Below are 16258 nucleotides of genomic sequence, written 5' to 3' on the forward strand. Positions count from 1 at the left end.
ACTTACCCTAGCAGCTCTAGAAATAGAGTTGGGAGAATTCAAGCCAACAAGTTGGCCAAGGATACGTTTCATTTCCTCTGTTGTTCCTTTTGCATTTGGAGCACCTGCAATTAATTTACAGTTATGCTAAAGCTGTACAGAACTATGTATAAATTACCAGGGCAGTTTGTAAGAGGCCTTAAAAATATAAATACTGAAGTTTTTTCTGAAACACACACAGGCAAACAAAATAGACTGTTACACCAAGAGGAGGTAAGTGCATGCAAGAGTAAAGCATTTTGTTTTCTTAAACAGAATTATAAATATTATTTAATAAAAGCATACTTGAAAATAAATGTACCTGTTTGACAATGACTTTGAATTTGAACGTAGGGATGTACCAGCAACTCCGAAACAGATATTCTTTGTTTAGGATTTCTTATTAAACAGCGCTGCAAATGAGAAAAGAGGAAGATGCTTTGCCTATAAATTAAGAGTTTTCCTACAAGTTAACAACGAGTATCTTTAAAGGACCATGTAGATGCATGTCAGAACTACTTACTGCTAAAATTCATACTCAAAGACCCAAATTAACCTAATTGCTTCCATTAGCAATTATCTTTATTCTAAAGCTTCGAATTCTGTTTTACTCAAGCAACAGTGTCAGAAAAGGTGAAGACCAGAACTTACAACATCCTTTTACTTCAACCGACAAAGACACAGATTTGAGAGTTAAGGGAATAAGTTTTTATGGATTTCAGTTTATTATCTGCTGAGCATCACAATAAGGGCTTACGTAAAAGCATGAGCCAAGTTTTAAAAGCAGGCAGATATGCAGGGTGAGGGAAAGGGATGGTCAGTACAAAAGCTACTGTATTTACTTTATGTTGTTCAGCCAAGGGAGTTAAGCCAAACTTTTACCATGGAAACTATATGAAGCAGCTCTAGCTTAATTCTTTTGGAACAAGGCCTGTCACTACCAGTAGCAGTGAGCATTTAATTGTGAAAGTTTCTCAAGCATAACTCAGTTTATGAAAATATGCTTTAAAAAATTGCCATTATTTGACACAAAAAATATGCTTCAAAAAAACTGCCATTATTTGACACACAATTAACATTAAGGGACAGTTACCTTTAGCACGTCTTGAAGATCCTTCTCAGCAATATCTGGAAATTCTATTTCATAACTAGGATCAACGATAGCATGCATTTTATTCATTGGATTTGTTATACGTTGGAATGGAGTCCTTCCATATGTCATACAGTACAAAATGCATCCCAGTGACCACACATCACTTTTAGGACTTATCTAATATAACAACAACAAATAAAACCAAACAAAAAAACAACCAAACAAAAAAGATTAGTTCTTACTTAAGGAACTGTCCCTTCAGTTAATTTATCATACAATTACACAGTCATTTCACTTAACCCTGTATTTTAAACATAACAGACCTTGGTAACTATCACACAAAAATTATCAAGACAGCATGCCATTATCTACTAAGAGTGATGTGTCTTCATTCAGTAATATTCTGTGAGAAACCTATTTTTATGATCTTTGAAAATCACTTTACTTGAACTTAAAATCATGATTAGTTGTTGCAGGATTCTTATTTCAGATTTATGAGTAAATACAGAATCACAGAATCCCAACGGTTGGAAGGGACCTCAGAAGATCATCTGGTCAAACCCCCCTGCAAGAGCAGGGTAACCTAGAGTACATCACACAGGAACTTGTCCAGGCGGGCCTTGAATATCTCCAACATAGGAGACTCCACAACCCCCTGGGCAACCTGTTCCAGTGCTCTGTCACTCTCACAGTAAAGTGAGACAAATAAAAACATTCAGAAACCTGTGAGATATGTCAGCTATGTTCCTGAAATGGGAAGCCAGAGTTCGGTTCCTCTGGATTTAATGGATTCAGATCCATATTTCAACCACCGCCCCTGTGCTATTCATGACAGAAGGACTTTCCACTTCTACTGAAGCTGAAGCACATTAAGAAAAGCACATAAGGTTGGGGGAGCTGTGAAGAGGGAAGTGGAGAAAGAGGCACACAGGGAGCATTAATGGTTAGGTTGATTTCTGCTTACATCAGCTGAGCTCCAGAACAAGCCTGCAGTTGGCACACAATTTTTAAGTGTAAGAAAGGCAAAAAAAGTCTCATCCTTAACAAAAGAAGTCCCCCATAAAACATTCTATTTTGTATTTAGAAAGACAAGATTGTGATTCACTACATAGTAATACTGCTATTTAGCTGTTAAAAAGTCACACACTTTGAGTGTGCATATGCACATACAAAAGACTTTTTAAAAATACTTTTCCATAAAACTATGTGCCCCTCTTAACTGAAGTTTGACTTCCAATGTGAAGCTGTTTTCATTCAGTACTTTCCTCATCATTCACACTCCATTGCCCTTGTGACATTATAAGAAATTCTACAATACACAGTACTCTGTAGCACAGAAAAATAGGATACCCAGAACTCATACATGTTTCCCCTTAAAACACTAGACTTCATTGCATCATCTTTTAAAAGACCTTATCAGGTAGCACACATTTCTTCCAAAACCTGCCTTTCACTTAAAAGACTTTGAAAGTATGACTATGTTTTGCTTACAATTTTACTGATTAATTCAGCACTTATTTTTCTAAACACTGTCTGTAAAATGCTTTTAGGTAGGGAGAAGAATAAACTTAGCCTTCACCCTCTGCCCATAACTGTGGCATAATGGATATTCTCTATTCTGGTTTCAGTGGAAGATTTTGAGAAAACTAAGTCTTAAAATATATGGCTGAATCACTTTCTTCTTAACAGAAAGGGAACAGAAGAAAAAAAGATCATGTGTTACCTTAGATCGAGATTTCCCATTTTCTCCATATGAAGACATATCTTTTATTGCTTCAGGTGGCATATAATTCATGGTGCCAACCTAGGCATAAAAATGTAAAAATATTCAAGTAAAGCATGCACTTAAAATGACTCAATAAAAAGTTAAGATTTTTCTCCCAAAGCACTGAAAAGCACCCTGAAAATTTGTTTCCAGTAAGGCTGAAGGCCACTGTTATTCTTTTAGATTAAAACATGTGAAAATTCACATATATGAATATTTATATACACATATAAAAACCATTCAGCATAAGCATTCAGCATCCACTGAAGTTACTACATTAATATAATCAGCAAGTAGCATAGCAGTATATACACTACAGATAAGTGCACATTGTTTTTCCAGAAGTGTTTCACCTGAGAATCTTTAATGATGCTTGTCACATCTGGCTGCATTTGGTTTGCAATGCCAAAGTCAATCAGCTTTAACATCCCATCAACTATTAGAAAGTTTGCTGGTTTCAGATCACTGTGGATAATGCCTGTATAAAAAAGAAAAGTTTAAAGTCAACCCAGGCTGTTAGTCCAAGTTACCACTGTGGGCTTTTTTAATGCTCAGTTCCCTTATGGGAAACTTGCATAGAAACAAGGTGCAGATCAGTTTTACCAGGTCAAAACCAAATTTTTTTTGCAAATTTCACAGGTGTTTCCTTTCTTTTAAAGAGTTAAGACTTACGTGAGCTTATAGTTTGAATTATTACTTATTCAGATCTGCAGGAACCCCAAAATAACTCAAGAGTCTTGAGTTGCATAGTTTCTCTCAGTTAGGGACAGGCTGTATGTGTACACTGCCATCCTGAACTGCCATTCTGGAGCAACTCTAAACTCCTGTAGGTTTCTCTTCAATAATCAGCTAAGCAGGTACTTAAAAGAATTACATTGCTTAGTCAGATATTTTCTACTTCCTTATCTCAAAGGTACCATTCACTGAGGATTACACAACTGACCTCTCAAACACCCTACTTACATGACTTTTTATGAATTTTGGTTATTACCCATATAATCAACCAATCCATCTTTATATTTTGCGCAACTGTTTGCTTCAAGGACACACCACAATAGCATGGAGCCTGTGTTTTAGCTATCTTTCTGTATTATTAAATGCTCCAGTGTTCTTGTGCTGTAAACAAGGTGATGTTCTCTGCTATACGTGCAGGTTTCTTCATTTTTTTCTTAAGTAGGAAAAGGATCTAAATCTGCTCTCCTTTATGTTACAAGCCAAACAATACCTATGCATGCACTTCAATTACACAGGTAAAGAAGAAAGGAAGACCTGAAGAACTGTGAGAAAAAGCTGATACACTGTATCAAAGTAAAGACAACAGAGCTATGTACAAAGCTTTGACATTAATGGTAGCTTTTTGGAGAGGACCAGTGGCTGAAATTTGAGTTTAATGGAGAAAAAGCAGTGTTTAGAGCATACAATGTAGTCTAATACAAAAAGGATTATTTTCTCATTATTGCAAGGAGATAGAGAGCATTATACAATGGTGATACCTTGAGATCCTTTTAAGTTTGCAAAAATCAGTCTAGCTCTGCATCAAGATTTACTTGTCTCACTGAAAATTTTTCATAAGACAAATACCCATCTTTGAAGATCACCAAGTTTACACCAAAATTAAAGCAGTACCACCTCCAAAATTTAAAGACATCTGTCATAACCTATACAAATACCTATAATTATTCAATACCATATTCATGGATTGTGTGAACAGCTTCCAGCATATTTTTCCAATAGCTCTTTCGTTCCAATGGATCAATTTTTTTCTTCTTTTTGAGCCAGCTATTGAGATCAATATTTCCACACTCCATTACCATGTAGATATGACGATCAGTGATTTCACTGAAAATAAACAAATATACTTATGGTAAACTTTAAGGCAATTTCTTCACATAAAAAGATACAAGTTTAATAAAATTGTTCACTCACTAGCCATAAAGACGGATGATCTTGTCACTGTGTTGCTGCAGTTTACTCAAATGAGCAATTTCATTCTTATAGCTCTCAACAGTCTGTTGATCAGCTTCCTCTAGATTCACATACTTGATAGCAAACAGCTGCTTATTTTCATTCAGTACTTGAAACACCTGCAAAGCATTATCAGTTAATAGCTTCATTCAATCCTAGTTCTGATTTACTATGGTATTTTACCTCACCATAGCCAGAATTTCAAAGAAAACTCTACCTTTTGCAAAAGGAAGAAGCAACGTTAAATTTACAAAGAAGTTCATACAAGGCAGCATAAGAAAAAATTAAGAAAGAAGCCATAAATTACAACAAACAGCCCTCTATCAGAAACCATCTTGGTACCACATTATATTACCCTAGGTGTATTTGATCACAAGTCTGAAATGTTCCTAAGATAAAAACCACAAAATAACACCTCCCACAGAGCTAACGATTTGACCTGCCACCGCACATCTATTTCATCACAGCAAAGATGACTGATGTTAGATCACATAGCACATTAGAGGCTGAGGGCACTGAGTCTGTTCAGTGAGAAGGCTAGAGGGAATCTTACTGCTGTCTTCAGCTACTCAAAAGACACGTATGTAAAAGACAGATCCCTCTTGAACCATTGCATTATGAGAGGCAACAGGCATAGCTAACATCAAGGAAAACTCAAATTAGATAACAGGAAATTTTTCACGATCATGTAGACAAACAGGTGAACAGGTCATCCACAGAGGCTGTGGCATCTCCATTCTTGGCTATGCTCAAAACTCAACTACAAAAGGCCACGAGCAACCTGCTCTATTTGGCCTTGCTTTAAGACCACTGGACTAACTGACATGCAGAAGCCCCCCTCCATCCTGCCTCATTCTACAACTGTACACTGTCAACACAGGAAGCTTTTCTTCCCGGAGGTCTCTGCTGACTGGAGCCCATGTTATTCCAATTTACAAGAAGGGCACAAGGGAAGAAACAGGAAACCACACACCTGTTAGCCTAAGTCCAGTTCTTTGCAAAATTTCAAAGATCATACTGGGTACTCTTGGAAGGCTTTTAAAGGACAATGCAATCATCAGGGACAGTCAACTTGGGTTGACAAGGGGCAAGTCCTTTTAGCTGATTTTATCTCCTTCAGTGATATGGTCACCCACTTAGAGGATGAACAGAAGGCAGCTGGATTTTTCCATGTACTACAGTTTAAGCACTACATAGGCTGTTAGTGAGGACGAATCAACGCATGTGTCAGATTTCCCTTACAGAAATCTTTAGGCTGTGCATGTGGTTAGTAATACAGTCTTCACAGACAGAAGCAATAGGTGAAGCAGAAGTATGGGAGACAGAAGAGAAATTTAAGTCACATAAAACTGTTGGGTTTTTTTGTTACAATTCTCTCTTCTGAACAAGAGATTTTGCCAAAACTGTTACCCAAGCTCCTATGGCCTCAAATTTCTTTACAAGAAGCAACTCACCACTTCAGTCACGCTTACACTCCACTGCTTACACAAATTACAGAAGTAATACAGGACGGTCTGTCCAGACCAGGAAAATCAACCTTACAAATCATGTATTTCCCAACATGTAATCACACCACCCTAAACAACAGCATCTCAAATTAAGATGTACAGTAATAATACAGCACATCTTAGAAAAACCAATTTTATTAGGAATTTTAATACTTACTCCACCACAGAAATTATATTCAACCCATCTACCTTCAGGCCTTCATGCAGAAAACAAAAGGAAGTGGGCTCCCAACATTTTTTACTGATTTAAGTGAAAAGTTTTTAAATGCTATTGACAGTTAGGTGATCACTTTTTCCCCAGATCCGCAGCTTCCATTCAGTGTTCTGACCACATCTGTTCAGAGTTTTGTTCACTGTTCATCCGTAACTTAAATACCACCCCCCTTTATCTACTCCCTGGATTTACTTTATTTCTCCACTAAAGTGAACAGTACTGTGCTTAACATCCTGTAATGATTGAAGAATAGTTTTCAATATAATACATTAATTCAGTTATTATTGCAGGCTATCTGAAGACTCACATAAAACTGCATTGTACCAAATCTAATCTGTGTGCTATGTTTCTTCTCCATCCATGAGGGATAAAGTCTAAGCACAGAATTGGAAAAAAGTCTAGGTTCTCTGGATAAAATACTTCGTACATGTTAGTACTAGGCAATCTTTAGATGACTTCAGCATGCATGCTTACAATACAACTACTACTATGTAAGTGTATGAGTGATTGTAAAAGGATAGAAAATCATCTTACCTTACTTGAGCCTCCACTACCTATTTGCTTTAATATTGTATAAACTTTTCCTTTGATGGCAAGACATTCATGTGAAGGTACAGCGGCTGGAACCTATGTAAATACAGAAAGAAGTAAGAAAATAACTGTTGGTATACATGCAGCAGGACTTGGTAGAGCTCTACTTTTTAAGTTAATAACTTGACTTGGTCTTTCTGAGCAAGATAAAGCATATAAGGCTAAACTCTAACTGAAAGCTAAATATCATCATAGCTTAAAGCATTTGTATAACAATTATCACTTGGCATCTAACATTATTGAATTTATAAAAAGATACCAATGCTTTTCATACTGGAAGTCAAGAAAAGGGCCTTCTTTAAGAAGATTTCTCAGTAGAGACACTTCCCTCTTTACAGGTAGCATTGGAAACTATTATACCCAGATTATCTAAGAGACTTGAAATCACAGCATACTTAGAGCTGTACTGCACCTACTATTTCATTTGAAGTTAGCTACTAACCAGCAAACTTCACTGGTGTGAAACTGAAATAGGCTGTATTTCCCCCACCTGCTACACCAAGCTGTAGAGCAGCCACAAACTTTAAATAAATTAAACCTATCCCCAATTCTGTCTACCTGAATGTACAACCCATCTAAGGTAACCAATTTTACATGACCTCAGGCCACTACAAATGCATTAAAATGAAGAGTTATGTTCCTTCTTCATTTTTTACCTCCCTCAGACTCATGGTTTTTAACCACAGGCTGCTTCTCTTCATAGGTACTCCACTGCAGTGGGTAGTACAACTATAAAAGCATAACAGAACAAAAATAGCCACCCGACTTCTCAGCTTTCTCATATCTTACTTCTTGAAACAGACAAAATTTCAGACATAAAGACTTCAGGATTTTAAAGCAACTGAACTGTTTTTTCAAGAGCTAACTATTTTAACCTAAACTCAGAATATATATGAAAAATATATGAAGAAACAGTTCTCTTGAGAATAAGCAGAGTATTTCAGTTTTTCCTCCAAAAAAATGAACGGTACTTTAGATAAAAAATGCATTCATACATTTCACCTATAAAAGTCTCCAACAAAAACATGTACTGAAAAATGGCAGAAGACAGCCTAAAATTGTTACCTGCAAACCAACTTGGTTTTGAAACGGAGTTGCTGGAGTGTGTGGTAGGAAATATGGGAGCTGGCTGTAGGGAGTAGAAATTTGACACCCTGGTAGAAAGTTGTTCTTTACAACTGGCGTTCTGAAACTAAAAGAAATTATGAAAAATGTGTGCATTTAGTTGTATTTTTAAGTTTTTCTAACAAAATTTAAAAGCTACAGTGCTCCTTAAAAGTTAAACCCTATTTGACTAGCAAAAAAATAAGCCTCTGCTACATTAAATAATTAGTATTAAGAACACTTCAACTTCTTCACTTAGAAGGCCTTTACAAGTACACTTCAACTATAACATACTTGGGAATTTTTTCTTAACACAGTCACTAATTAAATCTCCATATCCAGATACCAGGTGGATATAGAGATATTCCCCACAAACTGGAAAGTGAAAGCACCATATAACTAGAAGACCCTAAGACAGTTTGCACCACAGTTGGTTTTCTTCAGCTTACTGTTCTTTACTCAAAACCTTTTTAAATGAAGAAGAATTTTAAGCAAGCATATTGAGACAAACAACTTCAAGGCAATCATGAGAAGATTTTTTGAGAGCTGCAGCTATGCTGTATATGAGCAGAAACATCATGTATTTAAGAAAATTAAAGACTGCAAGAAATCCTTGATTTTTTTTTTTATTTGCTCCCCTGATGTATTTACCGCACATTATGTTACCAAATACACTTTTCCCCACCCCTACAGTATGTACATAAAGTGATGATAAGAGCAGAACTGGAAAATAATTCATATGCCTAGGACTTTTTTTGTAGATAATAGAATTGTGAATTTTGGAAAAAATATCAAAAGCAATGTTCTCACTGAACACAAAAGCACTCAGCAATTGTGCATATTAGCCATGTGCTGTATATACTGTGTGTAATGATAGCTTAATTTAAAAAAAAAAAATAAATTGTATTACCAAAAGTTTGAAAGAAGCAAGAACAGAATCTATTCAAGGATGACTTGATTTATCAAGTTCCACTATGAGATGATGTGCTTTATTCACTATATTCTAAATTCCACAGCTACAGAGGTCATACCAATAGGAACAGCGGTTACTCATTGCACACTTTACACCTGTGTGATTCATCCCAGAGACTTAATCAAAATAGTAACTAATCATATAATTAGGAGGATTCATCAATGCACACACAGGGGTTTATGCCCAATTTCTGATTACATCGATAAACAAATGCTAGCATTTCTAACTTTAGTACTCAATTCCACAAGCACCTAGACTCCTTATGCTTGTTTTCTTAAGCCCACAAACACTTGCATCGTGGGAACTAGACTGATATGCAGTTATCAATCTAAAAAGCCTGTCAGCCTCAAGAAAACAAGGCATCCAAAAGACAGGGTCACATAGCAGGTATTAAAGAGGTAAAAGCTCTAATAAGGATTTAATGATTCGATGGTATACTTTCAAATGCTGAAAAGCTGACAGGCAAGGCAAAGTTCGCTAAATGCAATCTGAATTTTAAAGTCAGGCATTTGATATCAAGTATTTGAAACACTCAGAAATCATTTGCTATCTAAAGAGAAACTTAAATCCTGTTATAAAAACTGCTAAAGTCTTGCCAGAGATTGACTACCGTTCATGAGCATGTAGCTCAAAGAAGTAGCTTACCAGTCCATATAATCCCTGTATCTGGTGCTTGGTGTTCCACAAACATGTAATGGATCACTTTTCTTAGTAACAGCATCTGGCGGTGATAATCCTTTTGAAACTGGATGACCAGATTGTTCAAGGCTTGACTGTTTTCCCTACAGTGGGCAAAGAGTGATATTATTCTACACAAGAAGCCACAATTCAGAACAAAGAAATCATTTTTTCAACATGTGAAAGCTACTGCAGCTAGAAAACCACTACATATTCCTGTTAATTTACCTCTCTATAGCAGCTTTTCTGTGTCACTTCTTGACTTGACCATTTTTTTCTGCTGTTAACACAGTTTAATCTAATCTGATCCAACTGCTTTCTATAGCTTTCACCAGAACTAGATTGCTGCTGTTGACTTTCCAGACTCCTTAGCTCTGGTATCTTCAGCTCCTGATGCTGGACTTCAGTTTCTGAAGGAAGAAGGGGAAAAAAAAATCAGATTATTAAAAAGACTTGATATTTAGTACTTGAAAGTTTCTGGCAGATTTCTCCCACAGTCTCTAGAAGAATTTTACCTCGTTTTCCAAGTCAGAACAAACAAACACCACTGACTTACTGGAATCGTTCATTAAAAGGCATTAATGTAATTTTCAGGATTCACATTCAGTTCAGTGTAGTAACATGGCAACTTTCTTAGGAAAATTTTAGAATACTAGTAGAAAAATCTTAAGATATTACTGTAACTGTAACAGAGACACAATTATTACCTTCAACACACAGAACCAAGATTATATTCATAATTTGCACTACAACATCCTGGGACACGACCCAGGTTTGTAAAGCACTGATGACAGGCTCATCACAATACTTCCAATTTTAAGTCTGTTTTCTGAAAATATGAACAACCTACAAGAATATCACATTAATAGTTACCTTCTTTTTTCACTGCAAGATCTGTACCATTTTTGGCTTTGAGAGTTACAGTTGAATTGGTAGCTGTTTCTGAGCTGCTCTCATCCAACATCTGCAAATGTAAAGATTTTTTTTTGTTGTTTAAGGACTAAAGAAAACAAAAAGCATCTAAAACTAAATCAAAGGTGACCTTAAGCATAGTGTCTAAAAGACATTTCCTTGTGGTAATTAATGACTGATGGATCACAAAGCAAATACGCTTCAGAAAACAGTTCAGAATAAACAAACAAGTATTACTATTTTAAAATTCATCAATATTCTAAAATTCCACCATGAAGTTTCTATAATAAAGAGCTAAGTACTTTCTATTCTTGACTTTATTAGGCATAACAGTTTTCAACCATAAAAGCTACAATGTTTCTAGTCACAAGAGATTACTTAATAGAAATAGGGTACAATTTTCACTTGAATTGGGAAAAAAAAAAAAGGTGTTATTTTATTTTCCAATACCATAGGACAGTCAGGTGGATTTTCTTATACCTATTTTAAAATAAGATCTGAGTTACCTGCAAGTCTCTCAGGTCATATGAATGACTCCCACTAGATTTTGGTTCTGATAGTGGAAAAGGTGCAATGAAGGCTGTAAGCCTGGAGCCTGATATTTGCCTGTTGAAACACCGTTGTTAATTACATTTCATGCCAACATATAATGTAGTGATCACCTTTTGTAAATCAGATTAAAAAGACAGTTGTACAAAGACTTTTGGCTACAACTTCCAGATATACAGAAAGGCAGATATACTCTGACAGCCAAGTGAGAAAAAAACAAAAAAAACCCTTGTAGCACTGTCATCATTCTATGAAGTAACAGAATTGGTTGTCTTCCATAGGAAACAGCAGTAAGCTATGGGCTAGGATCCTAAACCCCAATAGTGTGGTATTTTTATACCCTGACAGACGAATACTATTATGCAAAATACCTTAATAAACTACTTTCAGAGATTCAGAATATCATGCTTTAGTTAACTTCTGAGAGTTTGGGTACGTGGGTTTTACCCTTTAGCTACATGCTTCTCCCACGAGTTCCTATTTCAGCATGAATTTAATCACGCAGGAATAAAAGAGGAAGAAAGTCAGCATAACAGGCTTGACTGGGGGGAAAAAAGCTCTCCTGTTGACTTTCAGGCTCTGTTACAGTCAGGTAACATGTAGCAAAGTGCTAATTTAATTGCAGATTCTTCCACACTGAACAGTTACTTCACAATAAAACAAGTATGACCACCTCCTTAATATTATCATGTGATTTATGCTAAAAATGAGCATTTAAAAATCTTTTTGACATTACAAGACCTTGTTGTTAATATTTAGACGAATTTTAACATTAGCATCTTACATTTCCACTGCCCAATAAAAACACTGTTGAAGATGAGTATTACAAGCTTTTGTGCTGTAGTAAACCCAGCAACCATACCTCTTCATAACACTAGCTGTAAGTGGGATATCTGTCTTCTCCACATCATCATCATCAGTTACTAGTTTAACAGGAACCCTCCCAAAGGGGCAGATCTAGGAGAAATTGAAAGTTATCAACTGTGCAAAGCAGAAATTGATAAGTTTAAGATTTTGAAACAAAGTGCTACATGTTTTACCTGGTTAGATTTGTTTAGTGGTCTTAATGGATTGTGGCAATTAACTAGCGTATCAAGTTCCTGTGATTTTTCCTCCCTGAAGGCAAGAAAAGAGAAAACACAACATTGTTTAGCTTTGGTTTGAATGATGTTTTGAGAAATTAAAGTTAAGAAATCAAGCCATTACCCAAGCAAAAGTCTGGTAACAGTAGACGAGTTTTCACCACAGTCGTTCCTTTTTATGCTTCTGTGATTTCCAAATGTGCACTGAAGTCCAGACTCTTGTGTGCTTGATACTATAGGTAAATTAATTAGGATTATTCAGATAATACTGCAGATTGTATTTATTTCAAAAGAAAAAAAAAATCCTACAGCTCTTACAAGCTACAGGTTACTGCATTGAAAATGGAACCAAGCACTGAAAGAGTAAGATCGAGAGAGATAAATACATCTGCTTATTAGACAATATCAGATTATGAGTTATCTAGAACAGATAAACATTAGAAAGACTTTTTCCAATCCAGAATTAAAACATGCATAAACTCAACCAACATCTTCAGTAACTGCAATTACCTGCTATGTTCTCTTTCTCCTCATCTGAAAGCAACTGCTTTTTTTGTGAATCAAAGTTTTGTAGAGCAGTTTCCAACATTTCTAGTGGAACAGCAGAGCACTCTAGAGCTTTCTGAAGGATCTGCTTACACTTCTTTGCATTTCCTAAGCAGTAAGGAACAGTTACAAATCAAGGAAATAGAAAAAGATTAAAGTCTGTAATGGAAAGCCCGAAAAGATAAATGAGAATCTAGACATTGATTTCAATAAAATGGCTCTGCTTCATGAGACACTTTGAACATCAAAATTATATCCTAAAATACAGTTTAAAAAAATACTGGACCAAAAATCTATTTTCCATTGGTAGTGGGTTTACCTATAAAAAAACAGAAGTAAACAACATAATATTGAGTCAGATGTATTCACATAGTGTAGAACATAGTATATGATGCATATATAGTACACAGATGTATTCACATAGTGTAGAACAGACTACAGATTAAACAGAAGTTTAATCTCCTTTAACTATTTATCCTAGTTAATTTTGGGGATAATTTCTCAGACAGTATACAACAGCTTGCATGATATTGACAAAAATCCATAAAGAAAAAAAAAAAACAAAAACCTCAAAATATACCCATCAAGGCTGCTTCTTTCAAAGAAGAAAACAGCTTTAAAAGGGATGTATTTCTGGATATAGCAAGTTATTAAAGCTTTCTGGATACAGCAAGCTATTAAAGGAAGGAGATAAACAGAGTGAAATAGATCACTACCCAAATCACCCATGGAAGGAAAACTAAGGCAACACCCAAAAATATGATCCTGTGGGTAAGCAGCACAATCCTGCTACCAAGAACCACAGCCATATCCCCTACACACAATAGGACAGAAGTGATATGAGCCCAGGTGAGCTTTGTAGACTAATGGACCAAAGTATTGAAGACCTATTGTTCTAGATATATTAGAATACAACTCAACCTAGAATAGTCTAGATAAGGAACTGGAAGAGCAAAGGAAAAAAACTCAGTTTAATAAGAGAAGGAAAAAGGAAGAAAAGAACAAGTGGTACAAACCCAATCATTTATCCCCTCCTACCAACAGGCCAATGCCCAGCCAGTCTCCAAACATCTGCTGAGGAAAGGTTATCCCCTAGCAGCTTTTTATTGCTAAGCATGATGCTATATTGTATGAAATACCCCTTTTGTCCCAGCTGCATCCCCTGCCAGCCTCCTGCCGATGCCCAGCCTTCAAGAAGAGAAGAGGCCAAGCAAGAAACAGAAATCCTTGACACTGTGCAAGCACTGTTCAGCAACAGTTAAAACACTGGTGTGTTATCAACACTGTTGTAGTCACAGGTCTAAAACACAGCATCATGTAAGAAAATCCCACCCAAACCAGATCCAGTAGGTCAAGGAACAAGACGAAGGGAAAAAAAGATGGAAACCAGAATCTTTAAGACACATCACTCCCATATTGGAATGGCTTGCCTAAAATATTGTATGACACTATAGACAAAGACTATCATTCTATTATAAGCACTGACAAACTGTCCCCCAGCTGGAACACGGCAGCAATGACACTGTCAAAGTCAGTCCACAACATTTATGAAGCAAAGAAGATATGAACCATGTCCACTGTCCCAACATGAATGTTCAACAATGGACTAGTAAACAGAAGAATCAATCAAAATCCAATTGCTACCTAAGTAGCAGAGGGAAAAATATAACTGGACCAAATTACAGCACATTTTGGTTTAATTAAAAAAAAATATAATAAAAACAAAACAAACAAAACCACAAAATAAAAAAAAGAAAACCAAAAAAACCCAACAACAACAAAAAAAAAAACAACAACACACACCTAACACATCTCCAGTTAGAAGACTCTTTGGAATGAGAATTTCTTCCACAAGCAAGCGGAAAGTATATGAAGGGAAATTACCACCCAAATTTGAGCATCATTTTTCAACACAGCAAGAGCCTTACACAAAAAGTTTATCTACACACCTTGCAATAGCTCAAACTGTGCAAAAGCCACATGCACAAAAGCAAATTTCTTGCAGTTCAGTTTGGCCAGATGAAATTGGTCCCGTGCCTCCTCTGGATCTTGAAGACTGTAAAGACAGCACATCAATAGTTATACAAGGTGGAGAACCTGAGTAAGAAGGATGAAGTCCCACATGCTGGGTAACGGCTTTAGGTAATTCTGGAAAAGCAATCCATCTGTAACTGAAGTTTTTCCTTTTTCTTAAGAGTCCTCAGTAAAGTACAAATAAGCAAGGAGTCTTAAATTAATCACTGAAAGCTACTTTTCCAAACCCAGAATGTGCTCAACCAGAAGATTAAGTGTCACAACTTAGTCTGCAAAACATATAGGTATTTTTCTTCAGAACACCCACCTGTAGCCCTTCCAGGCTACATGCTGACACTATCCAGAGCAAAAACTCTGTTCTTCTAGATGTATCCACTCCTATACTAAGGAGGTTGCAAGTCAGAAGAACAGGGAGGAGATCATTTTAGATACAGGAAGTGTGGAAAAATATATCGCGTCAGTCAGAAGAAACATTATATACACTTAGTTATATCCTGCAGCAATATGGTCACAGTTTCCAATCCATTCTAATAAATCAGTACTGAACTCCAAACTTTTGCTAACAGTTACAAACTTTTCTACATTGAAAAGAGCTTCTGCAGCTGCACCCAAACTGTCAGATTACCTTAGAAGAGATATAGGTCACTGAAGGAAGATGTTTGTTGGTACATCTATACTACGATACCTATAGAAAACTAGTACATGGGCATTAAATCCTTGATAGAGTTCCATGGAAACACTGACTCCTTAAAAGACATACAGAATTCACACCCTTTTTCACCATACTCTTAGGTAACAGTCTTATTAAAATTTGTTAGCAAAAGCGAATTTGAGCCTGTTTTCTGCAGACACACCAGAAGCAGCAGTGGCAAACATGGTATACTTCAAAAACAGAGATTGTGCCACAAAATCCAGACAAGATACTTCACATTTAATAGTTTTACTAAACATTAACAATAGTTTTGCATTCAGGTATAGCTGGCACAGTAGGACAACTGAGATGCTTGCATCACAGTACAACATTTAAATATTCCAGAGCAGCTTACTAGCCAAGATACAAAAGGCCTGGATCCATACCACTATGAAAGAACAGATTAACACTATGTTTCTTTGGACTCCCTTCCCCATTTTAATACAAAGAAAAAGAAATAACACTTATTAGTAAAATCCACAATCAAGAAATAAATTAATTTCTTCCAGAATTACACCCTGGCTCAACAGGCAAG

At 36.1% G+C, this 16258-nt stretch overlaps 1 protein-coding gene across 1 annotated transcript in view; it reads right to left on the minus strand.

The window, feature by feature from the left end:
- The window catches only part of TTK (TTK protein kinase), a 28857-nt gene that overhangs the window by 2236 nt on the left and 10363 nt on the right, over positions 1 to 16258 (minus strand). The window contains exons 5-22 of the mRNA XM_061358372.1: positions 14948 to 15054; positions 12963 to 13106; positions 12577 to 12685; positions 12411 to 12486; positions 12233 to 12327; positions 11328 to 11427; positions 10783 to 10873; positions 10138 to 10319; positions 9877 to 10013; positions 8220 to 8346; positions 7098 to 7190; positions 4803 to 4960; positions 4564 to 4715; positions 3230 to 3354; positions 2835 to 2915; positions 1112 to 1288; positions 341 to 431; positions 7 to 104 (exon numbers count right to left, since the gene is read on the minus strand). Coding sequence (XP_061214356.1) covers positions 7 to 104; positions 341 to 431; positions 1112 to 1288; positions 2835 to 2915; positions 3230 to 3354; positions 4564 to 4715; positions 4803 to 4960; positions 7098 to 7190; positions 8220 to 8346; positions 9877 to 10013; positions 10138 to 10319; positions 10783 to 10873; positions 11328 to 11427; positions 12233 to 12327; positions 12411 to 12486; positions 12577 to 12685; positions 12963 to 13106; positions 14948 to 15054 — 2143 coding nt within the window. The remainder of the gene's footprint in view (positions 1 to 6; positions 105 to 340; positions 432 to 1111; positions 1289 to 2834; positions 2916 to 3229; positions 3355 to 4563; positions 4716 to 4802; positions 4961 to 7097; positions 7191 to 8219; positions 8347 to 9876; positions 10014 to 10137; positions 10320 to 10782; positions 10874 to 11327; positions 11428 to 12232; positions 12328 to 12410; positions 12487 to 12576; positions 12686 to 12962; positions 13107 to 14947; positions 15055 to 16258) is intronic.

This window comes from Neopsephotus bourkii, unplaced genomic scaffold (assembly GCF_033783945.1).
Source record: "Neopsephotus bourkii isolate Nb327-2 ecotype Australia unplaced genomic scaffold, CSIRO-AGI_Nbou_v1 NB_941, whole genome shotgun sequence".
In the NCBI taxonomy this organism is placed as follows: domain Eukaryota; kingdom Metazoa; phylum Chordata; class Aves; order Psittaciformes; family Psittacidae; genus Neopsephotus; species Neopsephotus bourkii.